The 26,434-nt window shown below is 41.7% G+C and overlaps 1 protein-coding gene across 1 annotated transcript in view; it reads left to right on the forward strand.

The window, feature by feature from the left end:
- Positions 1 to 26,434, forward strand: part of slco3a1a (solute carrier organic anion transporter family member 3A1a) — a 99,028-nt gene that overhangs the window by 39,212 nt on the left and 33,382 nt on the right. The window contains exons 2-3 of the mRNA XM_060924040.1: positions 3,706 to 4,162; positions 22,620 to 22,718. Of these exons, the coding sequence (XP_060780023.1) occupies positions 3,706 to 4,162; positions 22,620 to 22,718 (556 nt within the window). The remainder of the gene's footprint in view (positions 1 to 3,705; positions 4,163 to 22,619; positions 22,719 to 26,434) is intronic.

Raw genomic sequence — 26,434 nt, forward strand, 5'->3', positions numbered from 1 at the left:
CCAATTTTTCATCGTCAGGTACAGGTAGTCGTCAACTTACGACTGCGTTTGGTTACGACTGACCGGTCGTAAACCGATCTGGTCGTAAGTCAGCCTATGTTAAATGAACGTGTAATGATATTGTAATCATCTTAAAGTCTTATTTTATCAACACTTTCTTATTTCATTACCTTGGCTCATTATTTGGTTAAGTCAAACACTGCATACTACACTACGTACAGTACAATTCGTTTAATATGTGCAAAACAAAAAATACAAAATACAGGTGTGAAAAATAGAAAACATTTTAGTTTGAAACATACCAAAATACAAATGTAAAACATAGAAAAATACAAAATTTAGTGACCGCTGGCATCACTGGTGCTTGGCTGTGGGTTGTCTACGTCATCATCAGCTGTTGCAGCGCTCGGGCTGGTGGGAGGATTTGCTCGTTTCATAAACCAGGAGCTGGGGCGGAAACTATATGATGGAGTGCGCAAGGAGCGCGAGAGAGACTGCGCATGTGCCTCATTGTACGCTCAGCTGGGAAACACTTGCCAGTCATAATCAGTCGGTCGTAAAGTCGATCGGTCGTAAGTCGACAACTACCTGTCTTCCCAAACCCATCGCGAACTGTCATGTGATCAGGGCCTGGCCATATTCTCTTCAGTATTGAGCTTTGCTTTGCTATTAAGACAAAATGGTCAATAGACCCATGCTAATAGTGTACTGTGACTGGTCAACATGCGTTATTTTCACTTGAAGTCGGCATCATTCATTAGTACTCGTTAGGACGTACTTTGTTTCTGGGGCAGAACGTATGTCAAGGGCAAGTTTATGAGCAGGGTGCATATAAATTTGTGCATGGCGTTGGTATTCAAGGGCAGGGCACAAGTTCTGGAGGGCAGGGTTCAGCAGCCTGATAAACTGGCTGGAACACCCATTACTTTCAAAATTAAAATAAACTGGCTGGAACACCCATTACTTTCAAAATAATAAAAAAAAAGCTTAATCCTTCTGCATAAAAGACAATGTTTATGCAGTTTTCAATCCCTGAATCTCGACCTCCATCCTCAGATTCTTTGGTGCGCCACAACTATAATATTCTCTGAATTATCCTAAATCAATTCGCTTCGCTCTGAACACATGCTGTGACCTTCACTCATCTTGCCCCTTGGTTCACGCTTGAGCACTACAGTCTGAAATTGCATTGCCAATTAGAATGCCTCAGGAGGAAAAGAAGCCTGGATGGTTTTTTTTTTTTGTATTTGAAATTTGGTCAAGGTTTAAATAATTTTAATAGAGGTTTAATATTAGAGGTTTAAAAATGTTTATTGCCATTTGAGTAATAAAAGCTTAAGTCACACAAGCTGTGAACTTTAAAATTTCACACACAAATGAAGTAGTTCAGTTAGATTGATTTTTTTTTTTTTCCAATGTTCAGTTAGGGGTCATCCATAATTTTCATCATTATCATGAGCGTACAAACCATACGCGGGGGGAGGGGTTAATGACCAGGCGTACACTTTTTAAAAATGAAAAAATGATGATCCGTCAATGTGCGAATCGGCAGCCGCTATGTTAAAAATTTCGCGCCACATCGGTGTTGCCAGCTAGCTCCACACACTTACTTTCTTCAATACAACAACAATCAGTGCGTTTACATGCACATAGAGAGAATCGAATTTCTGCCGTTGCTCGACTGAAATCGAAGTTCAAAATGCCATGTATACACCTTAATTCGGCTGAAATTGAACCGAACTTGATTTCTCGGAATCGAGCTACACGACCTAGTTTATGCGATTTTCTGCCGAGCTACTTGGTGCATGTAAACCCTATCGAGCTACGTATTCGAGCTACTTACTTCAGCACTGCCCCTTCCGGAAGTGACGAGTGACGAGACCACAAGCGGGAAACACAACAGCCTCGGTCGGCATGACAACGAATCATGACAACGGCATGAATCTTTTCTTTTTGTGGCATTGTTTGCACTGTTAAAGTTTAGCTCACTTACTGTATCACCAAATACATCTGTACAGCTGTTGAATAGCTGTGAATTGTGTACATAAACAAGTCATTGTATTTGTGTGTGTGTGTGTCCAACATCTGAAGAATGTCAATAAAAACAAAACAATTGAACTTTTTGTGTGTTTATTAAGACATATAAGTTAAATTGTAAGCAAAAAAAAAAAAATTTTGTAAGCAAAAAATGGACTTTAGAAAAATATACAATTGTGCAAAATAAGTTGTCTTACAAAACAGTGGTCTGCGCAGGACAGTTTGTAGCCATACAGTCTGTTAGAGCAAGCCTAACAGCTTGAGCACGGAACTTGTGAACACGGAACTGCCAGTGTTGCCAGATTGGGCGGTGTTAAGTGCATTTTGGCGGATTTGAACATGTTTTGGGCTGGAAAACGTCAGCAGTATCTGGCAACACTGCTGATAACTTTGTTTATACTCTTGAATAGCTCTTCTTCATGACGACAACCGGAAGTGTACCAACACGATGGGGCGTGTAGCGCCACCTGTGGCTCGGGTGCACAATGTACCTCACACAATAGCTCGATTAACTTGTGTGCATGTAGGATTGGATTTCTCTGGCACCCCTGCTGGGACCCTTAGCTCGATTACCGACAGTAGCTCGATTTGGATGTGCATGTAAACGCACTGAATGGCTGACCCAGATTTTGACCGCATTTACAAATTTGTGAATAGCAGAAATACCGCTATTCACAAGACTCCTTCAAACGAGTACAAGCAGTTTTTAAACGTTTATTGTTTCCTGCATTCATCTGAGAAGCGGCAGGAGGCAGTTAGGGCAGGACAGGTTGCTTGGAAAGAATCACAAACAAACGTTTCAAAGCAAGCTGAGCTGTGCCGGCAAGCGATCGTCCGGATGGAAAAAATCAAGTCGACTTTTACAATTCGGGATTATTTCTCTTGTAAAACAGTACGTAGAATATCATATGGGTATTTTGTACTTGCGTCAGCAGTCAGTTGAATTTTATACAGTCAGTCAGCTCCGCTTCAAAAGACAGTCCCTAATTTTCAAAAATGAATCGCCTGCTTTCTGTGAAAACTTCTGGACCCGTCTTGTCTTCTTGTGAATCTTTGTATTGTCCTGTCATCCGATTTTTATAAAAAGTAATACAAGACCTGGTTTTATTTTGAATTCCTATTCCACGTAGATCCATCATCATTTTTTTTTGTCTGCTAATGTACACTTTTTTTTGGGGAGGAGGGGGGTTGCTCAAAAGTCTACTCTTTGTAGACTCATGATAATGATATAAATTATGGATGACCCCTTACTGAGTTCTCAGATTTAATCTAAATAAGTAAAGATGACATTTAAACACATTTGAGTAGTGATTACTTATTTTATTTGGTCTTTTCCACTGTTAATTATCACATACAGTAAAAATTCTTTATTCTTTAAGATGTAGTTATGGACTCTGGCAGGTGACAGAAGCAAGGAAAAAGCCTTTATTATTTCTTACACATTTTAAATACTTGAAAATGTCCATCTTGGAAATTTAAATTGAGATTCTGTGTGTGTGTGTGTGTGTGTGTGTGTGTGTGTGTGTGTGTGTGTGTGTGTGTGTGTGTGTGTGTAGATGAAGAGCCATGCTACTATGGAAATGCTGTTAAATAGTCATTTATTATCATAATCATCTTGGTTCAAATATAAAATCTATCTGTCTATCTATCTATTTTTGCATATTACAGGTGAGTGTCCTGACTACACTGGAGCGCCGCTTTAACCTGCAGAGTGCTGACGTGGGTGTGATCGCCAGCAGCTTTGAGATTGGCAACCTGGCACTCATCCTGTTTGTCAGCTATTTTGGTGCCAAGGCTCACCGACCACGTCTGATCGGCTGTGGTGGAATTGTCATGGCACTGGGTGCGCTGCTGTCTGCACTGCCCGAGTTCCTCACCAACCAGTATGAGTACAAAAGCACTGAGGTGTGGAGGAAGGAGCCAGGACGGGAGGTGTGCTCCAATGCGTCAAGGAGAGATTTGGAAGATGGTGGCCTATGCAGCAACAAGGCCAACACCAACATGATGTACCTGCTGCTGATTGGTGCCCAAGTGCTACTGGGAATTGGAGCGACACCTGTACAGCCTCTGGGAGTGTCCTATATAGATGACCATGTGAGGAAAAAAGATTCGTCGCTGTATATTGGTGAGTCTATTTCCTGCTTCATTTAGTGTTTTGTGCTTGAAATGGCAACTTGAGCAAATAAATACTTTGTGCTAATTATGATTTTGTTCAGGCAGGTATAAAATTGTAAGTTGTTGCTTAAACATAAGACAAAGTGAATCGTAAAGCAGTAGTCAAGAAAATGTTCAATATTCGATAGCAAGTCTTATTGTGTCTCATTTAAGGCCATGTCACACTTATTCGGAATTAGCAGGAATCAAGCAGAACCAGCCGGAATGAAAAATTTTTCAAAATTCGTGCCGCATTCGGGCGGGAATTTCAAAATGACCAACATTCTTACAGCTTTGTAAGAATGCCGTTCGAATACTTAGAATGCACTTTGAACCTGCCTCGAATGATTCTTTCACATTCCGGGTGTATTAGCTTTCGAATGCAGTTCAAATGTAGTTGGAACACAGTAGGAATACCTAGAATGCTGTAAGAATATTAAGAATGCACTCCGAATGCCGTATGAGTGCGGTTCGATTGCTGCCCGAATACCACCCGAAGTCTGGTCGGAAGGTGCCCCGAATGCTGTACGAATTCACCTCAAATGCAGTCAGAATGCTCCCGGAATAGCCGCCGAATATGTTTCAAACATCTAAGAATTCAAAGAGAATGCAGCTTGAATACTTAGAATGTACTTTGAATATCCCAGAATATATGAAGTTTTCATTCCGGCTCATTCGAGGCACATTCGGGACATTCTGGCAGGATTTGAAGTGGCTTGCCAGTTCGATTTTTCCCTCGAACACGATCAGAATGTTTTGAATGCTGTTGGAATACCGTAAGAATATTTAGAATGCAGTTAGAATACACTTTGAATGCTGTTCAATATTTCTCCTCTTCGAATGCACCTCGAATGTTTTGAGCATGAGCAAAACATTCGGGCCGGCCACTATGGAATCAATTTTGTGCCAAAATTTTCATACAATACTTTTGAAATATCAAACAAAAACGACAAATCAAAATACAAAAAAAAAAAGTCAATTTTTTTAGACTGGCAAACAAATTATTCGTGTAATCGTGCAAAATATCAGTCTATTACTCTTCAGAAACCTTTTATTTTTGTTCCGCGTCTTTCTCAGTTTTGTTTGACGTAATTTATTTTGGTTGCGATTCCAGCTTTCTCGTTTGCGCTCCCTGACTTTTTGCTTGCAGTTTTGGCACAAACTTCACGTGTGGGCGGGCTGTCCAGGAATGCATTCCCATTGGCTAACTTGTGTTTGACTGACAGCTACGCTCAGCCATTTCCCGGAGGCTGTTGCGGCCATTCCCTACTCGGATTTTAGCGGACTGTTTGACGAGTGACCGATCCATTGACGGTAAACAAGGATCGAGTGGACTTTAGTGGCGACTATGATAATGAGTTAATTCAACAAAGTGTAAGTACGGGACAAATGTGTTGTATGTGTTGCAGTAGTACACATTATGCAGGCGTGTTTAACGTTAGCAAGACAGCTATTATATTGGGTAGTGGAGCTAAGGCTAACATTTGATTTGCCACAAAACACCTGCATAATGTGCACTACTGCAACACATACAACACATTTGTCCCGTACTTACACTTTGTTGAATTAATTCATTCAATATCATAGTCGCCACTGAAGTCCACTCGATCCTTGTTTACCGTCAATGGATCAGTCACTCGTCAAACAGTCCGCCAAAATCTGAGTAGGAAATGGCCGCAACAGCCTCCGGGGGAATGGCTGAGCGTAGCTGTCAGTCAAACACAAGTTAGCCAATGGGAATGCATTCCTGGACAGCCCACCCACACGTGAAGTTTGTGCCAAAACTGCAAGCAAAAAGTCAGGGAGCGTAAACGAGAAAGCTGGAATCGCAGCCAAAATAAATTACGTCAAACAAAACTGAGAAAGACGGAACAAAAATATAAGGTTTCTGAAGAGTAATAGACTGATATTTTGCACGATTACACGAATAATTTGTTTGCCAGTCTAAAAAAATTAACTTTTTTTTTTTGTGTTTTGATTTGTCGTTTTTGTTTGATATTTCAAAAGTATTGTATGAAAATTTTGGCACAAAATTGATTCCATAGGCCACAAGAAGGGGCCCGAATGTTTGGAATGCACTCAGAATGCAGTCAGAATTTTTAGAATGCACTTCGAATATCCCGGAATATACGAAGAATTTTAATTCTGACAGCATTCCGGCTCATTCCGCCTCTAGTGTGACTACCCTAATATGAATGACCGTTAGTCCAGGAAGTGCATGCAGTGGAATGTTGATGGCAAAGCTGATCCTACTCAGTACTCATACTTTGAAGGTTTTTCTGTTGATCAGATTGTATCAACAAGATTTGTTTTGTAACCAAGGCAGCAACAACTCAGGAAGTTAAGTTGCAAAGGCAAAGAGTTGAAACCTCAAAGTACAGGATGCGACACAATATTTTCCATACATTGAAACCTAAAAAAAACTGAGTAGAGATTTTCTTAATTTCTTTTTTTTTTTTCCTTTCCCCTCTGGCTATTTTCCCCACTTTTGACATCTGTTGACTCTTACTGGTGTTCCAGCCCATTAAAAAGGGCTATAATAGCAAACTTCAGAGAACTGGTTGTGAATGTTTGTACCTGGAGGTAAAGTTGTTTACCGTATATCCTGCATTTTAACTTCAGGCTTTAATTTTTGTGGTTTCTGACGTCCTCAACCACGAGCACGTAGAACAGCTTCTTTCAGTTATGATGTCAGCATTGTTTATATTGGTCCAGACAGAATCACATCAACATTTTAAAATGGCTTTCAATCAAATCTGAGTAATAAGTTAAGTTGATCTTTATTGTCTCTTTGCAGAGAAATTTGTCTTGAGCATACAAGAGCACTGGCGTCACACATAGCATACACATCAAAAGACACCAACAAAAAACATCAACAGTTACTTTGAACATACAGTCCTACCTACTTCCTAATGGCAGTCTTTGCACAGCTGCCGCCCCCAAACACACACACACACACACACATCTAATAATCTCCTAACAGTATGTGAGTAACGAAATTGCAGTGTCTGATACTGTTAGTAATGACGTGGCTTTTAAAGTGATCCTCCAACAGATTTATTTTCAGACTTGTGTAAAATAAGTCAGATTTCAAAAATCAAACTTTCATTTTTGGAGACCAAATAGTTGTCAAGAAAAATGCATGCATATATATATATATATATATATGTGTGTTGTCAAGCGATTAAAATATTTAATCGCGATTAATGTCGCGACAGTCATAGTTAACTCACGATTAATCGCAATTTAATCGCACATTTTTGTCACATTAAAAAACCATTGTAATTCTCTTATCAGCATAAAAAAGTGAATGGGCTTGCTTTGTACCAATGTTTTTTTTTTTTTGTTTTTTTTTTTATTGCAAAGCATAACACGTCTTGACACAGCCACTGCAAAGTGAAACCTAAGCCGAACACCGGAGCGGGGCTAGCAAGAAAACCATGAGTGAAATGATCTACTGTTTGAGTTAGTCTCTAATCAGAGAGAGAGGTTACACAGTGACCTATAATATAAAGTACACTATTATATTAAGTTTAAGTTGTTCGTTGATAAATATTACATTGAATCTGATCTTTACTGTTTCAGCTCCCTTAACACATTTTGTACTTTTACACTTTCTGCCTGTTGATGCGTCGCGCTGTCCAATCAGAGGCGGCCAAATTTGCATATTACAGGAAGGATTTCTGGGATAGCATTGAGTTTACAGTTCAGAGGGATCTGGCTTCTTTAGACGCTGTCTTCTTAAAACTGAATGAATATTTAAAAAGAGCCAAATGAGCCAGTCTTTTGAACGGCTCTTTTCAAAGAACGGATCACAAAGATGCGGATCCCATCAAAGAGCCATAAATCCCATCTCTACTAGCGCGCCCTGCCCGCGCTGGTTCTTTGGGGGGGAGGGCAGAGGACTCTGGCTGTGCGGGGCGGGGCGGGGCATTACAGTCTAGCTGCTATCGGTTTTTTTTTTGCAAAGTCTTTGTTCCAAGTTCCTGGCAGTTTCAAAAGCTTATGAAAAACCTACATCATGTCACAGAGCGTTAATCTCGCGATAAAAAAAATTATCGCCGTTAAAATTGAGTCAAGTTAACGCGTTAATAACGCGACATTTTTGACAGCACTTATATATATATATATATATATATATATATATATATATATATATATACACACACACTACCATTCAAAAGTTTGGGGTCACTTTGAAATGTCCTTATTTTTGAAAGAAAAGCACTGTTCTTTTCAATGAAGATCACGTTAAATTAATCAGAAATCCACTCTATACATTGCTAATGTGGTAAATGACTATTCTAGCTGCAAATGTCTGGTTTTTGGTGCAATATCTCCATAGGTGTATAGAGGCCCATTTCCAGCAACTCTCACTCCAGTGTTCTAATGGTACAATGTGTTTGCTCATTGCCTCAGAAGGCTAATGGATGATTAGAAAACCCTTGTACAATCATGTTAGCACAGCTGAAAACAGTTGAGCTCTTTAGAGAAGCTATAAAACTGACCTTCCTTTGAGCAGATTGAGTTTCTGGAGCATCACATTTGTGGGGTCGATTAAATGCTCAAAATGGCCAGAAAAATGTCTTGACTATATTTTCTATTCATTTTACAACTTATGGTGGTAAATAAAAGTGTGACTTTTCATGGAAAACACAAAATTGTCTGGGTGACCCCAAACTTTTGAACAGTAGTGTATATAATGCAGTGTGGCCCAAAGTTCAGATTTGTCAGCTTTTTGATTTTGTACCAAAGGTGCAAGGCACCCATTTAAACTGTTAAGGCCTCTGCATACTCTTGCGACAAGGCTTTCGCAGATAGCTTTTCGCAGACCGTTGTAATTTATTGTTGAGCGGGGGAATAGGCGTGCGCGATGTTATTCACCGGCACAACGCAAGGGGGCGCGAAGTCGCTAGGAGTAGTTGGTGGGTGTGGTTAGTGGAGTGTTTATCCTCCGGTTACTTATAATGACTAGAACTTTTTTTTTTTATAATGACTAGAACTGGAGTCGTATAGATGTACGTACTTCCTCAATCAACCGCTCTTCATGCTGCTCCATCTTCGCTCGTGTTTTTAAAAATGCCGGTCGTGAAAACAAACCAAACCGGGAAAGTAGGGAAGCGGAAGTGCGTGTACAGCGGATGTAGAGTGGACCAATCAGAGCCCTCTTGTCTGCGGCGCTGTCTGCGAGGCTTCTGCGGTGGTCACAATTTTTGGGAGGTGCGCGCAGAGCGTCTGCGAAGGTGGGGGGGCTACGCAGACACTGTCTGCGACACCATCTGCGAGGACTGGGTTGTCAGCATAAATTGGCCTTTAGAATTGTTCTCCTCTTCTTTTTCTTCTTCTTTCTGCCATTAGAGTCTATGGCAGCCCAGAGAACACATTGGTAGATTTTGATGAAATTTTGCACTTTGATAGAGGAAAATCAAATTATCGGTGAATTGTGGTCAATTCATCCATCTCTGTTGTAGTAGTCATGATAATTTCAACTTGTATAGCGCCTTTCTCACACCCAAGGTCACTTTACAATTACAAAAAAAAGTCCACCAAAAGAGGGTCAGGATGTAATTCCAATGGCGTAGCTGCCTACAATCCCAACAAAAGGTGCACAAAGGTAAAACCCTCACCGCCTGCACAGCGGCCGTGATGCCACTGGGCAACATGGCTCTGAACACCATGCCATGGATCCACAAAGTGAGCACAGAAGCACTGCCGCACAGAGTGCTGGTATGTCCCAAACCGCCTGTGCAGCCACTGCAGTGCCACCAGGCAACATCACTTGGACCACCACACCAAGTACAGAAGCACTGCCGACAGAGCGCTGGATAGCCCTGATGTTAAAAAGAGCAACGAGCTTATTGCAGTCCATAGCGAGGAGCACAGGCATCATCCATGGCGGCTCAAGGCCTGAAGAGAACCAACGTCCAAAACTGGGTCCGGAGCTATGCCACAACCGGCAAACAAAGAACAAATATCAAATCATACAATCACAAAAAGAAAAACAACTCTCAACTGGAAATGGACATGGAAAATCACTGCCGTGCGCTTCAGGGTACATTTTTGCTTCTAATTTTTGAACCATTTGTAATTGGGTTGTGATCCCCCCCCGAATATTTCACCATCTTGGATTTTCTGCCATCTTGAATAAAAAAAAAACAAAAAACAAAAAAAGCCCAAAAAACAAGAACTTTTGCAAACCAATCCTAGATCATTGATCCTATCACCACCAAATTTGGTAAGTATCGTACAGAGGGTTCTGACCAAATATTTCTCAAAGAATTTTGCTAGAGCCCTGGTTCTGAATCCTGCTCTGCATGTTTTCCATCTTTCTGTGCTTTGCCTACGTGACTGAACTCATCAGTGGCACTTTTGATTGATTAGATGAGCACACCTGATTTAATCAAGAGCACGTTAATCACGCTAACTTGAATTAGGTATGTTTGGTTTAGAGCAAGGACAGAAAGAAGATGTGCAGGACGGGGGCTCCAGAAGGAGGATTGAGAAACACTGGGCTAGAGCAAATGATATGGCTGCTGTTGTCCAAATAATTTTGATGGTGAAGCTGCCAAACAGGATGTGAGTCATTATCTCGGCAACACTTGAATGCATCTTCACCAAATTTGGTAGACTGATTCAAGACTCCCCCAGAAGGGAGTCCAGAAACATTTACACTCTGGTGTTTTCTTCTTAGTTTTTTTTTTGTAATAATAATAATCATATCTTTTGATCTACAATCCTGATTGCTATTTAAAGTCATGTCTTTTCAGAGTCTAAGGTCTGGACATATTGCCATTTCTGGTTCTGTGATCATATTTGATAGCGAAGCCTCCAAACAGGAAATGAGGCTATTTCTCAGTAATGTTTTCATGTATTTACACCAAACTTGGTGAAATGTACAGTAATTTACATTAATTACATGACTCAAGACTCCTGGGGGAGTCCAGCAAGAATTGCCAAACTTGATGACCTGGGGGGCTATAATAAGATATTAAACCTGTTTTTAGTCATTAAAGGTGCTGACTGCAAAGTCATCTGAAATTTAAAAAAAAATGTTTATTGTGCATTCCATTTTCCTGTATCTCACAAGAACAATATGATGTGGATGAGATGTGATCATTCTGATAAGATGAAGATTTTATTCATCACACGGACACTCAAGCACAGACTTGAGCACAGTGAAATTCCTCCTCTGCATTTAACCTGTGTGTGTGCGCGCGCGCACACACTGTACCTAAAGCCTAGGTCACAACCGGACGTACGATTTTTTTGGCCGTGCGATTTTTGCCGTTTCCCAAATCGCTGCGGGTTTTTTTTGTTCGTGGAGAAAGACACACGTTGGCCGTAAGTTTGTCTTGCAACCTGAAAAAAACGTAAGCGCCTGCAGAGTTTGTTTGACATGACAGAACCTCTGCGGCCAGTCTATGGCTTGAAAATCAGCACGTCACACGTGCGCCCTCCGTGCATTTCACGCGCGCCCTCCGTGCGTTTCTTGCGGTTTTTGCACGTAGACTGGCCGTCGGAGCACGTACGGCCGGTTGTGACCTAGGCTTAAAGCAGTGGGCAGCTATGCTACAGCACCTGGGGAGCAGTTCGGGTTTAGGTGCCTTACTCAAGGGCACTTCCGCCCTAGTCTGGCTAACGCGACTTCAAAGCTCTGCGAGCATTTGGTCTGGCAAAGATATTAAGCTCAATCGTTTCCCAAAGGCGTGGTTGACCCGCCTCCCTGAAATGCCTCAGTTTGCTACTGGTCGAAGCCAGAAAAGGCTGTGACGAAGCTTAAACCAATCACATCACTCTTTCCTCTGACGTATGTGACGCGACGGAAACTGCTTGAGTAACAGGAAGAAGATAAATACCTCCAGGGCTGCTCTATGCTCCGTTTTCAATGAGAACTTCCCGTTGAATGCTTTCAATACAGCATCTACTGCTGTGTCAAAGGCTTGCCGCTGCTCCATGTTCGTAATGTTTCTAGTGAATGAAGCGCTTCCGGCATAGATTCTGTAAACAATCTATGGCTTCCGGTCGCAGTTCTACTACGTCACTGCCTTGACCACGCCTCTACCCAGGGCCGTTGGAGATGCTCAAAGTTGATTGGCTCCCGATTTTTCGGGAGCTTGGAAGAGCTGGAGATAGCTTGCCTTGCCAGACTAAGCTCGCAACAGGCCCTCGTGTTGCGTCACGCTTAGGATGGGCGGGCCCAGGCTACTTCCGCCCAACCTTCAGGTCTTGGCTGCCCCACGTTAACCTAACCGCATGTCTTTGGACTGTGGGGGAAACTGAAGCACCTGGAGAAAACCCATGCAAACTTCACACAGAAAGGCCCCTGTTGGCTACTGGGTTCAAACCCGGAACCTTCTTGCTGTGAGGCGACAGTGCTACACCACCGTGCCACCCCATGATGTGCTAAGGGTCACTTTTCTCCATTTTGGGACTGTTTTCCTACCTCTTAAAGTAAACAGTATGGCCCTACGGAAACAGTTGAACGTGAGGAGTATATGTTGTTGTTGTTGTTGTTGTTATTATTACATTTTTTTTTAATGCTAGGAGCTTTAACTAATTAGCATAACTATGGACCTGGGTCACACCAAGATGGTGATATGCCGATTAATAATTTGGATTATACCAGCAGATCACATGACCTTCAAGAGCTGAAATATGCAGGCATCACAGATCCATATAATTTACCCACAAATGTACTTATTCCACTTGAAAAGTGTATGGCAAATCAGCTACTGGATTTGGGATCCTCAAACATGGACTTCGAATAATAATAAAGCAGGGTATAGATCTAGCATATTTTATGGTGTTTAGCCTAGTCTATGTTATCAGTACATAACAAACATGCTGCTAGTCTAGCCAAGCATTAGGTCTAATAAAATTATATCGTGTCCAAAGCCGAAGTTTACGTTTTAATGTTGCACAGAGCTTTCACACTAACCTGATATAAAATGTTCTCCACACACGGAAATGCTTTATCATCCAGTGTTTCCTGTTTAACTGCAGCTCACTATTTTTCTCATCTTTCTGGGTTTGTCGGGAAGCGGTGAAAAGTTAAACCAGGCTTATCTCCACATCTGTTATTATATTCAAAAGCACTACAGGTCTCTGGCATTGTTCTTTTAGATGTAACGTCTGTAAGTTTATCTGTAGATGTACCAAATTGGGCTTACAATCACTCATGTACAATTGTGCCGGTCGTTGTCAAACACAAAGCTTGGCCGGATAAACAAATCCGCGGTCACGATGATGTCAGGTTAAAGGCCCCTATAACTTCATACTGCTACTGTGGAGTTGAGCCCATGCATTCTAAGGCTAAGATAGCTCGAATTCAACTTTGCAGTCAGCACCTTTGGACTAAAAACATGATTGATTTGTTTTTTCAAATCAGGCTTTTTGTGGTCCTGATGTCAGAACAGATTGCCATTTCCTGCTCTGAGATTGTGTTAGATGGCAAAGCTACCAAAAAGCACATGAAGCTATTTCTCAGTAATGCTTTTATGTATCTACATCGAACTTGATGAAATCACTCAAGACTCTCTTCCCTGAGGGCGTCCAGCAAAAATTACGCCATTTTGACCACTCTGGGACACCATAATAAGAAAAAAGCATTTTAGTCAATACTTTTCATGTTTTTGGTGTTTTTGTTTTTTCAAGTCAGGCCATTATAATTCTGATGTCAGAATGTGCCATTTCTTGCTCTGTTCTGTATTTGATGGCAGAGCTGCCAAACAGGAAGTGAACTCGTATCTTTGATCAATTGACATGAAACTTGATGAGAGTGCATACAGCCATGCCCTTGACAGTATGACATTAAATTTCCATAGTAACTATACCCTGCTGCATTGTTTTGCCCCTTCATTGCTGCTTGCAGCTATATTTATTATTAATACATATTATATTATCTCTATATTTTGATCATAATCAATATTATTTATCTCTTCGTATGCACAATAATTTGTACTGGAGTTCTTACATTATAGTGCTCTCCATTATTACCCCTTTTCCACCAAATCAGTTCCAGGGCTGGTTCGGGGCCAGTACTGGTGCTGGTTCACAACTCGTTCAACTTGCGAGCCAGCTGAGAACCAGTTTGCTTTTCCATAGCTCGCGGTGCTAAGCAGAGCCACGTCATTACGTCGCTGTATACGTCAGTTACAGCGCTACGTTTACATAAACCTTGGCGCGAATATCAAAGCAAAAACAACACGGAAGAAGCAGCAGCGGCAACAACAACAACAATAATAATGGATGACTTCGCGTTTGTACAGCTGCTGCTTTTCGTCGCTTAAAAATGGCGATCTTTCACGGTCTTGTTATTGTTGTTGGTCTTAACAACTCCGCCCCCCCGCTGACGCAAGCGGTTCTTTCCTCTGGCCCAGCAGAGAGTTGGTGCTAGCCTGGAACCGGTTTTTCTGGCCCCAGAGCCAGTTCTTTGTCAGTGGAAACAGAAAACCCGGTTCCAAACTAAGCACTGGCCCCGAACCAGCCCTGGAACTGCTTTGGTGGAAAAGGGGCAAAAGTCACTTTGACCTCAGACCGAGAGCACTTTTTGCAGAATGTTGGCAGTGCCGAGCAAAACTGACTTTTGTAGAGTGGGTACATGAGGCTTAATGCCCTTTTTATCAAGGTTGGCATTCAAGTTCTTTGGTACAGAGCCCATTGCACCCATCACTATAGAGACTACTGTAGTCTCCATATCCCACATCCTGGCAATGTCTACCCTCAGAGCGGCATAGTTGTCAATTTTCTCGATCTCCTTCTTGGCAATATTGTGATCTCCAGAGATGGCTACATCTGCCAAGTAACACCTTCTTACTTTGTCGACCACTGTGATATCAGGATGTCTGTGTTCAACGATACAGTCCGTTTGGATGTTAAAATCCCACAGAATCTTTACCTCTTCATTCTCTACTACAGATTCTGGCTTATGACTATACCATTTGTCATCGGTTTCAATACCATATTTCCTACTGAGACACCAGTGGAAGTGCCACTTTAACATGGCATTGCTTGTAGTCCTTCTGCGTCAGCACTTTGCATGTGCTCACAATGTGTGCTATGCTCTCAGCCTTTTTACCACATAACTTACACTTATAAGATTCGACTTGATGGTAGATATTCTTTCTGATAGTGTTCGTATTCAGTGCCTGGTCTTGGGCAGCAACCAACAGACTTTCAGTTTCACACTTCAAGTCACCCTTCACAAGTCAATCCCATGAGCTTTCTGTCTTTAACATCTTGGTGTCTCTATCAAACTGCCTATGTAGTGGCGTAGCTTCTTTTTAAGCAACCTTCTCTTTCACTATCCTTTCCTTATACTCATTCTTTCCCTCGATGTTTGTTTGTTTTCCTTCACCAGATTGTTTACGGCTGCTATATACTTCAGCAGATCCTCTTTGCTGCTAGCCAGATACAGGTCTAAGGATCTATGCTCATTGACAACACATTCCTCAACTCCAGTTAGACCACGACCTCCACGTTTTCTGCGGCATGTACAGACACGGCACATTAGCTCACTGGTGGAGAGCTCCATGCTTTTCCATCATTTTCCTGGTGTTTCTGTCCATCTCCTCAAGCTCCTTCTTAGTCCACCCTACCACTGCTGTGCTGTACCTAACAACTGCGACTGCCCACGAGTTGGTCGCCATGATCAAGTTCTTACCATTCAGTTTAGATTTTATGAGCATTTTCAGTCTGCTCATGTATGACTCCTTTACATTTTTCTTCATTTCTTCATCGAGAATAGAGTCGAGTTCAAGAACTCCCAGATACTTGTATCCATCCTGGTCTGGATTGGTAATGGACTCCCCTGTTGGTAGGTTAATCTCACGATTCTCCTTTCGCACACCTCTTTGCATTGTAAGCACAGCACATTTCATGATGCCAAATTCCATTCTGGTGTCTTTACAACAAAGACAGACAGTCTGAACCAGAGAATCAACCTGTGCCTCATTTCTTAACAAAAACCTTGAGGTCACACACACACACACGCACGCACGCACATGCAGACCATACAGAGATGTGTACTATTAGGCTACGTTTACACTAGACCGTATCTGTCTCATTTTCTTCGCGGATGCACTGTCCGTTTACATTAAACCGCCTGGAAACGCCGGGAAACGGGAATCCGCCAGCGTCCACGTATTCAATCCAGATCGTGTCAGCTCCGGTGCTGTGTAAACATTCAGAATACGCGGATACGCTGTGCTGAGCTCTAGCTGGCGTCTCATTGGACAACGTCACTGTGACATCCACCTTCCTGATTCGCTGGCATTGGTCATGTGATGCGACTGCTGAAAAATGGCGCGGACTTCCGCCTTGTATCACCTTTCATTAAAGAGTATAAAAGTATGAAAATACTGCAAATACTGATGCAAATACTGCCCATTGTGTAGTTATGATTGTCTTTAGGCTTGCCATCCTTCCACTTGCAAGTAGTAAGTGATATGTGCTGGGATCACACACACAGCGGCTCAGTCCCGAATCGTGGCTCGTGCACTTCACTCGCGCGCTCTGTGAGCTGCGCAGGGCCGGAGTGCGCACCCTCCAGAGGGCACTCGCTGTTCAGGGCGGAGTGATTTGGAGTGCAGGATGCCTGCGGAGCCGAGCGTATCCGTGTATTGGCGTTGCTGTGTGCACGGCTAACGGTTTTAGTGTAAACGCAAATCGTTTTAAGAACGTTAATCTGATGATCCGCTGATTCGACGTAATGTAAACGTAGCCTTAGGTGTACTATCATAGCACAGGACACAGTGGGGATTGTCCAGAAAAATCCCAACTTTAGATATTCATTGTGGTATTTTCTTTTCACCTTTGCCGTTGGTTTAGTCTGCCGAGCTTGTTTTTCTTGTTCTTCCTGTGTTGGGGACTCAGCGCTAACTGAATCTTCTTTTCTTTGCATTTTCTCCTTATTTGATGCTTGTGTCGGTAGTGTCAGGTTTTTTCCTCTTAACTGAACCTGTCAGCCACTTCTCCATCCTTGTTGTTTCACTTTCAGTAAATTAAAAAAATCGCCACAAACACGAGCTAGTTAGGATTAGCCTATTATATGTTCAGAATTTTCGTTTGCTTGTTTTCAGGTCTGCCTGCCTGTTTGCCTGTGAGGCAGAGATTTGTGAGGTGACTGTTGCCTAGAGACGAGAGGCGGAATAAGAGCACGTGCACACTACAAGTTTTATGTGGTGCAAATTCAGATGCAGAACTCTTTTTAAATAATAATAATGATGAAATTACAGGCCCATTTGATTGCCGTTAAAAACAAGATTGGATAAATTTAACTTTCTAATAATGTTACAAAGCATACGCTAGCTTATCTTGAAAACGCTGACTACATTTGTAGATCACCTCGCGGACCACACTTTGCGAAACACTGGTCTAAAAGCACATGCTGCCATAGTAACTCAGTGGGGCATGCAATCGGCTTTGTTTGTGGAATCAAATTGATGGAAATAAGTATGTTGAAATAAGCCTGGCTTATCGAGTAAGCTCACTTCATGGAATACTCCTAGTTCTAAATACTAACTTTCCACATTTCCACACTGTTTTGGTAAATGTATTTACATTGTCTTAAAGTAGAGATGTTTTAAAAAAAATTGGCAAAAAAAACCTAGTACTTTTATTTATTTGCAATTTTTCCCATAACTCTGCAACCTGCAACAGGTTTTCTCAGGCTGCCATATTTTATCTCATCTCATTATCTCTAGCCGCTTTATCCTGTTCTACAGGGTCGCAGGCAAGCTGGAGCCTATCCCAGCTGACTACGGGCGAAAGGCGGGGTACACCCTGGACAAGTCGCCAGGTCATCACAGGGCTGGCACAGACACAGACAACCATTCACACTCACATTCACACCTACGGTCAATTTAGAGTCACCAGTTAACCTAACCTGCATGTCTTTGGACTGTGGGGGAAACCGGAGCACCCGGAGGAAACCCATGCGGACACGGGGAGAACATGCAAACTCCACACAGAAAGGTCCTCGCCGGCCACGGGGCTTGAACCCGGATCTTCTTGCTGTGAGGCGACAGCGCTAACCACTACACCACTGTGCCGCCCTATTATTATTATTATTATAGTATTTTATTAGTGATGTATTTTTTACAGCTTACAGTTGACATTCATCAGTGTATGACTAATTACATTACATAATTACTGTAAATTACAATCAGTTAACATTACTTCAAAAAAAGCATGCAAACCAATGGAAAAAAGTCTAAGTGGAATAGGAAGTGTATGGTTTATGAACAAGCAAGCATTGTTACAACATCCAATTCCTCTTCCACTTTACTTAGTTTATTTTTTGAGGCAAACGGTTTGCATGCTTTTGTGAAGTAAGCTTAATGTAGCAACCGTCTACGTTTGGGTCAATGAGGAATTGGAGACAGGCACAACAATTCAAGGTGCACCTTGTTTTCATCACTTTTCAGTGATGGAAGGAAGGAAACAACTAACATATTGTACATTCTAAGGAAACATACATTTGCAAATGCAGTTCTTTCTCTCATTACTGACCACCTGCAAGACACAAAGAGACACACGTTAATAGGCAGCCAGTAATTGGACACGGGTGTAGCTTGTCACATGTTACTTGCTGGTTCAACCTGACTCCTCGGCCAATGCTTGACCACACCCTCACTGCCACATAACCCCACTGCCCAACTCTGACTGAGGAGCCGTCCAGCCTGCAGCTGACTCCCTGCCCTGACAGGAGAGGTAATCTTCCGCCACCATCTGTGCCCTGGCCTGTGGACCACCTCGAATTTAAAGGGCTGAAGGGCCAGATACCAATGAGGGATCTGCATGGTGGAGCCACTGGAGCGGGGTATGGGTGGAACAGAGGGTCAACAAGCATCTTAGCAGGTAGTACTGGAGAGTGAAAACCGCCCACTTGATGGCCAAACACTCCTTCTGTATGGTCCTGTACTTTGACTCTCGCATGGAGAGCTTGCGGCTGATGTACAGCACTGGGCAGTCCTCCCCCTCCACCACCTGGGACAAAATTGCCCCCAGCCCTCTGTCCAACGTGTCTGTCTACAAAACAAAAGGGAGAGGAAAGTCAGGAGAATGCAACAGCGGGCCCCCACACAAAACCACTTTTACCTGAGCAAAAGCCTGTTCCCACAGCTCCATCCACTGGACCGGATCTGATGCCCCCTTTTTAGTGAGGTCAATCAGCCGGCTGGTGATGTCCAAAAAGTTATGCATGAACCACCAATAATAGCCAGCCCCAGGAATGGCCTCACTCCCTTTTTGGTCTTGGGCAGGCTGCAATTGCTGCAGTTTTATCTATTTGGGGATGCACCTGCCCATGACCCAAGTGGAAGCCCACATACTGTATTTCCACCTGTCCAATTGCACACTTCTCTGGGTCTTCTGTGAGCCCCACGCTCTTCAGCGACCTCAGGACAGCCCTTAGATGTTGTAAATGCCACTGCCAGTCATTTATAGAAATAATGATGTCCTCTAAATAGGCACTGGAATACGCACTGCGGAGATGGAGGATTCAGTCCATGAAATGCTGAAACGTTGCTGGGGCCCTAAACCCAAAAGGAAGGGTGGAAAAACTGATGTAAACCAAAAGGAGTGGAAAAGGCCATTTTTTCATGGGATAATGGAGTCCAAGGGATCTACCAATATCCCTTTGTCAAATCCAGTGTCGAATAAAAGTGAGAACTGGACACAGAACTGGACCATCCCATCAGTCTTGGGAGCTAAGACCACCAGGCTGCTCCAGTTGCTGTTTTTGAGTGTTTTTGAGTAATTGAGTTGCTCAATTACTCCCATATCAAGTATCACCTTGAGTTTATCCCAAACTACATTTTTCTTGTGCTTGGGGAGCTGATATGGGTGGCTGCGCACTACCACACCCGGGGGAGTCTCTGTGTAGTGCTCTATGAGGTCAGTGCGACCAGGGAGGGGCAAAAACACAACTGAGTTCCTTTTGCAACTTGATAACTTGTGCTGTCTGGGACGGTGAGAGGTGGTCTCCACAGGGGACCGGGGTGAATTGGGCTACACCTTTTAGACTTGCCTCCAGTCCCAGCTCCGCCCTCTCCAGAACTACCAGAGCCACAGGAACCTCCTCTCTCCATGGTTTCAGGAGATTGAGGTGGTAAGTTTGACATGTATCACCTCTACCTATGCACCTGACCTCATAACTCGACTTCCCCAATTCGCTGTGTGATCTCAAATGGCCCTTGCCATCGGCGAATAATTTTGAGCTCAACATGGGCCGTAAAATGAGCACTTTATCTCCCGGTGCAAATTCTCTTAGCCGTGTCCCTCTGTTGTACAGGTGGGATTGATGTTCTGCAGTATAGCCCTGGGCTTCCCTCGACAGGAGCGGCAGTAGGCCTGCCACCCACTGTGAGGTTGGCCACAAGCTTGCCTTCGCAACATGCTCGAACATCTCGATGAAGTCTTTGGGGTCATCCTGCGGCACCATTTTGGCCAGCTGGCTGCAGGCGTGACCGCTGGAGCACCCGCTGACTGGACCAAACTCTCCAGATTACCTTCCGGTCCTTTGCCTGGGCCTCAAACAGAGCCTGGAAGTGCTGCTCCTGTTCGAGGGACAGCACAATGAGTTCATGGTGCTGGGGGTCGTTGGTGAGTGTCTGGAGGAGTTCTCTGACTGTTTCAGACTCCATGGCAACGTTTTTGTTCCTCACTCCCGGGTTTCAGCACCAGTGTAACAACCTTCTACATTTGGGTCAATGAGGAACTGGAGAAAGGCGTGACAATTCAAGGTGCACTTTCACTTTTCAGTGAACACTAAGGAAACACACGTTGCGAACACAGCTCTCTCTATTGTTACTGGCCATCTGCAAGATGCACAGAGATGCATGTTAATAGACAGCCAGTAATTATACACGTGTGACTTGTCCCATGTTACCTGCCGGTTCAGCCCGACTCCTCGCCATTCACAGCCGATGCTCGACCACACCCTCGCTGCCACAGTTAACTAATTAGAATTTACTGTGTGGGTATGATTTGAGTATGCGTAAGATGATTTAGTGTCCGTCGATTTGTTGTTGTGTTTTTTCTCAGGAAAAAAAAGCATTCCAATGAGAACATTATAGACCGTTTTAACGAGAGAAGCAAAAACAAAGTTACTAAGCATTTTGTTCATGTGCAAAAATTAACAATAAATTATCAATTGTATATTAATTAGGGCTGTCGAATTTAACATGATAACGCATTAACACGTTCCTTTTAACGCCACTAATTTTTTGACGCATGATTAATGCATGCACGTTCTGTGCCCCCTCACCCGTAGTTTGGGAAATCAGGAAGTGACGTAGCGCGAGCAAGCATAAGTCATGGTGATGCGCACTTGTGTACAGAATGAACTTGTGTTGTATTCTGACTGTTGACATAAAATGTGTGTATTTTTTTTATATGCTTTTGATGGTCCAGAAGGGGGAAAAGAAGACGTGTTAAGGTCAATGTGTATGTTTGTCTAAGTGCGCAGGCTGCACACTGAAGTGAGAGTAAGAGAGTTTGTTTTATTCTGAGAAATTTGTGAATTATGTAAAAGTATTTATAAATACAATATTTGCTTATGGATGTATTGCACAGTGAGTTATTGCATTTTACTGGAAAACATCTTTTTTTTTTTAAAGATTTTTTTGGGCTTTTTTTTCACTTTTATTGGATAGGAGTGTATCCAATAAAGGAAGAGACAGGAAATGAGCGGGAGAGAGAGACGGGGAGGGATCGGGAAATGACCTCGGGTCGGAATCGAACCCGGGTCCCCGGATTTATGGTATGGCACCTTATCCACCTGAGCCACGATGCCCCCAGCTGGAAAACATCTTTATGAGCTGTGTGGCCTAGCAAATGTATTTATTTGGCTTTTGTGTTTTTATTTTCTTTATTTAGAGATAGCCACTACTGTTGTCCAGAGTCCACATCACTTAGTTTAATTTAGTTTATTGCCTCGTTTGAGGCTGGAAGTTAAGGAGAGAACTAGAGGAAAATACTATATTGTTTTTGTTCACACTGATTTGTGCTAAACCCTCAAAATTATAAAGTTAACACTGCCTTATTTTTTTATATAAATAATAAATAATTTTTGCTGTATCCAGCCTTTTCCTTCCTGACCTGGCCACATACGTTTGTATAAATCAAGCATATTTGTCCACTCCAGTTCCCCCAAAATTTGAAAAATATCGCTTTAAGGTACATTTAAACAATAATGAGATTAATCACAATTAAGTATTTTGATCGATTGACAGCCCTAATGTAAATACAAGAAAAAGGATGGATATTCAAATGAAAATTTGCATCCATTTTTTGGTTTTCTGTGCTCTAATTGATGGTTTGAATGTGTGATTTTAGATCATTTATGAATGGCCATGGTATTACATACTTCATCTTTCAGCTGATCACAGTTGTGCCATTATTTATTTATTTTTTTCTTATTGCAGGTATATTATTCTCAACCTTGGTTTTTGGACCTGCTTGTGGCTTCATCCTTGGTTCAGTCTGCACCAAATTCTATGTGGACGCTGTCTTTGTTGATACTAGTGAGTTTCAGTTCATTCCCTTTTCTGTCTGTGGTAACACAATTCATTTTTATATGTCTCTATATGTGAATCTATTTAGTACTTCAAATATTTGTGTAAGTGCAGATCGGGCTAAAATGAAAGGTTTGTTATGCAAATATGAAACCTGCCATTATGTTCCTCTGGAAATACTGGAAAACACTTGAAAAAACAGAGGTAGAAATGCCAATACTGACAGCATGGTCTGTAAATTATCCTTACCAGTAGTAGTAGCTGGTGGTGATATTCGAGAAGAGGACAAAACTCTCTTATCTATCAGTAGCTTGACAATTAAGAGATTAGGATTGAGCAATAAATTACATCCCGAAGTCTCATTGATAACGTTGATAAAATTAAAGGTAGACAGTGAGTCGCATTAGTGATATTTTTTTATATTGTTGTTTTACAATCAGGGTACAAAGTTTGTCACAGGGGTCCAAAATTCAAATTGATTCAAACTGGTTCTTGTACCAGTTTTTAAGTGAAGGACAAGTTAAAGAACAGATTTCAGGTAATTTTTTGACACGTGTATGGTAGTTTTGTGTAATCTGCTATAAGATGGGAGAAACAAATGAAGTGATTCTCGGAGAGGACATTTTTTTTTGGACAATTCAGAATCCACTACTTCCATAATGGTTTTAAATATAAGGCTGTAAGCTTTGTGTTAGTTGTCTCTAATATTTATGTCCCAATATCTTGACCACATTTTAGGATGAAAATAATCATTTTAGATATGTTATTTTATATTGAAAAATTAGCTGTCTCGGAGAGGACTTTTTTTTTTTTTTGACACAATTACATACTAATTTGATCAAAATAGTCTGAAAACTTACTGGCATTCAACATTAAAACTTAACTATGTTTCCAATGATATGGAACCAAATATGTGTTTTATGGTATAAAGAATGATTTAAGTGCATCCCTTTTGGAGCTACCTGTGGTCAAAAAAGCACTTTTTCTAAATGACACGAGTAATTTTGCTAAATATGACATATATTGCCATACATTCACCAAAAATAACGTTCTCACCAAATTATTTTTTGCATGGTAAATAGAGCTATCACAGGGCTACAATAAACAACCAAGTTTATTTAGTCAAGCCTTTTGATATTGAAGATAAGTGTTAAATGTGATTTTTAGCTTGCGTACCCTGATTGTAAAACAACCTATATATCAGTGTTTTCCCCAGGATCTAAATAAAGCCCTAACTTTTGGGTGGTCTGCAGGGCTGTGCGCTGCGCCAAAGGCTTGTGGGAGGAGAGTGCAAGAGAAGGGGGGCCCATTTGGTGGCATCTGGTGACTTTTAGGAGCATTTTATGGTGGTACTAACACTGTCACTTTTTATTGTTAACATGGTTGAACATAGCTATCAACCCCAAAATGAAAAAAAGAAGTGAGAAAGCTGGGGTCCATGGGCTGCAGGCCCCGGTCAGGTCCAGGACAGAGCCCTGGGGGGGAAGCTCCCAGCCGAAAACAATTTTGCCAACTTTAAGAGGGGATTGGTGGCCTGAGGATGAATATTTAGTTTTCACCTTCTTGTTACTATTAATGAAAAAAATGGCTTCATGAGGACACCACATGTATTAACAAACCAGTGCCAGGTAAACAAATAACACATTTCAACATGATCATGACATGAAAGATGTGCAATGATCACATTTCAAAATGCTTTCACTACAAAACTACATACGCATGTCACTTCATAGGAAAACAGGAAACATGATCATGCTGCCACCAGGTCATTTCTAAATCGAGGTTTTAAGCATGTTTTTGCAGTTTATTGCAACAGAGTTTGGGGTTTATTTTGTCCTTTATTAAATGAAAGCGTAAATAAATAATTACAACCCCGATTCCAAAAAAGTTGGGACAAAGTACAAATTGTAAATAAAAACAGAATGCAATGATGTGGAAGTTTCAAAATTCCATATTTTATTCAGAATAGAACATAGATGACATATCAAACGTTTTAAACTGAGAAAATGTATCATTTAAAGAGAAAAATTAGGTGAATTTTAAATTTCATGACAACAACACATCTCAAAGTTGGGACAAGGCCATGTTTACCACTGTGAGACATCCCCTTTTCTCTTTACAACAGTCTGTAAACGTCTGGGGACTGAGGAGACAAGTTGCTCAAGTTTAGGGATAGGAATGCTAACCCATTCTTGTCTAATGTAGGATTCTAGTTGCTCAACTGTCTTAGGTCTTTTTTGTCGTATCTTCCGTTTTATGATGCGCCAAATGTTTTCTATGGGTGAAAGATCTAGACTGCAGGCTGGCCAGTTCAGTACCCGGACCCTTCTTCTATGCAGCCATGATGCTGTAATTGATGCAGTATGTGGTTTGGCATTGTCATGTTGGAAAATGCAAGGTCTTTCCTGAAAGAGACGTCGTCTGGATGGGAGCATATGTTGCTCTAGAACCTGGATATACCTTTCAGCATTGATGGTGTCTTTCCAGATGTGTAAGCTGCCCATGCCACACGCACTAATGCAACCCCATACCATCAGAGATGCAGGCTTCTGAACTGAGCGCTGAGAACAACTCGGGTCGTCCTTCTCCTCTTTAGTCTGAATCACACGGCGTCCCTGATTTCCATAAAGAACTTCAAATTTTGATTCATCTGGCCACAGAACAGTTTTCCACTTTGCCACAGTCCATTTTAAATGAGCCTTGGCCCAGAGAAGACGTCTGCGCTTCTGGATCATGTTTAGATACGGCTTCTTCTTTGAACTGTAGAGTTTTAGCTGGCAATGGCAGATGGCACGGTGAATTGTGTTCACAGATAATGTTCTCTGGAAATATTCCTGAGCCCATTTTGTGATTTCCAATACAGAAGCATGCCTGTATGTGATGCAGTGCCGTCTAAGGGCCCGAAGATCACGGGCACCCAGTATGGTTTTCTGGCCTTGACCCTTACGCACAGAGATTCTTCCAGATTCTCTGAATCTTTTGATGATGTTATGCACTGTAGATGATGATATGTTCAAACTCTTTGCAATTTTACACTGTGGAACTCCTTTCTGATATTGCTCCACTATTTGTCGGCGCAGAATTAGGGGGATTGGTGATCCTCTTCCCATCTTTACTTCTGAGAGCCGCTGCCACTCCAAGATGCTCTTTTTATACCCAGTCATGTTAATGACCTATTGCCAATTGACCTAATGAGTTGCAATTTGGTCCTCCAGCTGTTCCTTTTTTATACCTTTAACTTTTCCAGCCTCTTATTGCCCCTGTCCCAACTTTTTTGAGATGTGTTGCTGTCATGAAATTTCAAATGAGCCAATATTTGGCATGAAATTTCAAAATGTCTCACTTTCGACATTTGATATGCTGTCTGTGTTCTATTGTGAATACAATATCAGTTTTTGAGATTTGTAAATTATTGCATTCCATTTTTATTTACAATTTGTACTTTGTCCCAACTTTTTTGGAATCGGGGTTGTATAATCATTGCAAAAAAAAAAAAAAGATCTGAATAGAACACTACAAGCTGAGTAAATTTAATATTCTGTCCTATGTATTAAATATCATTTATAAAATATTTATTCATTAGAGTTTATAACGTTAAAAAAATTATTAGAAAGATATAAAATATAAAAATTAGTGAATTACTCAAAGTAATACCATCACCCAAAATCCCAAAACCATTATGACAATGATGTATTAACAACTTCCAATTATATAGTTATAGATTT

This window comes from Neoarius graeffei, chromosome 6, assembly GCF_027579695.1.
Source record: "Neoarius graeffei isolate fNeoGra1 chromosome 6, fNeoGra1.pri, whole genome shotgun sequence".
NCBI lineage: Eukaryota > Metazoa > Chordata > Actinopteri > Siluriformes > Ariidae > Neoarius > Neoarius graeffei.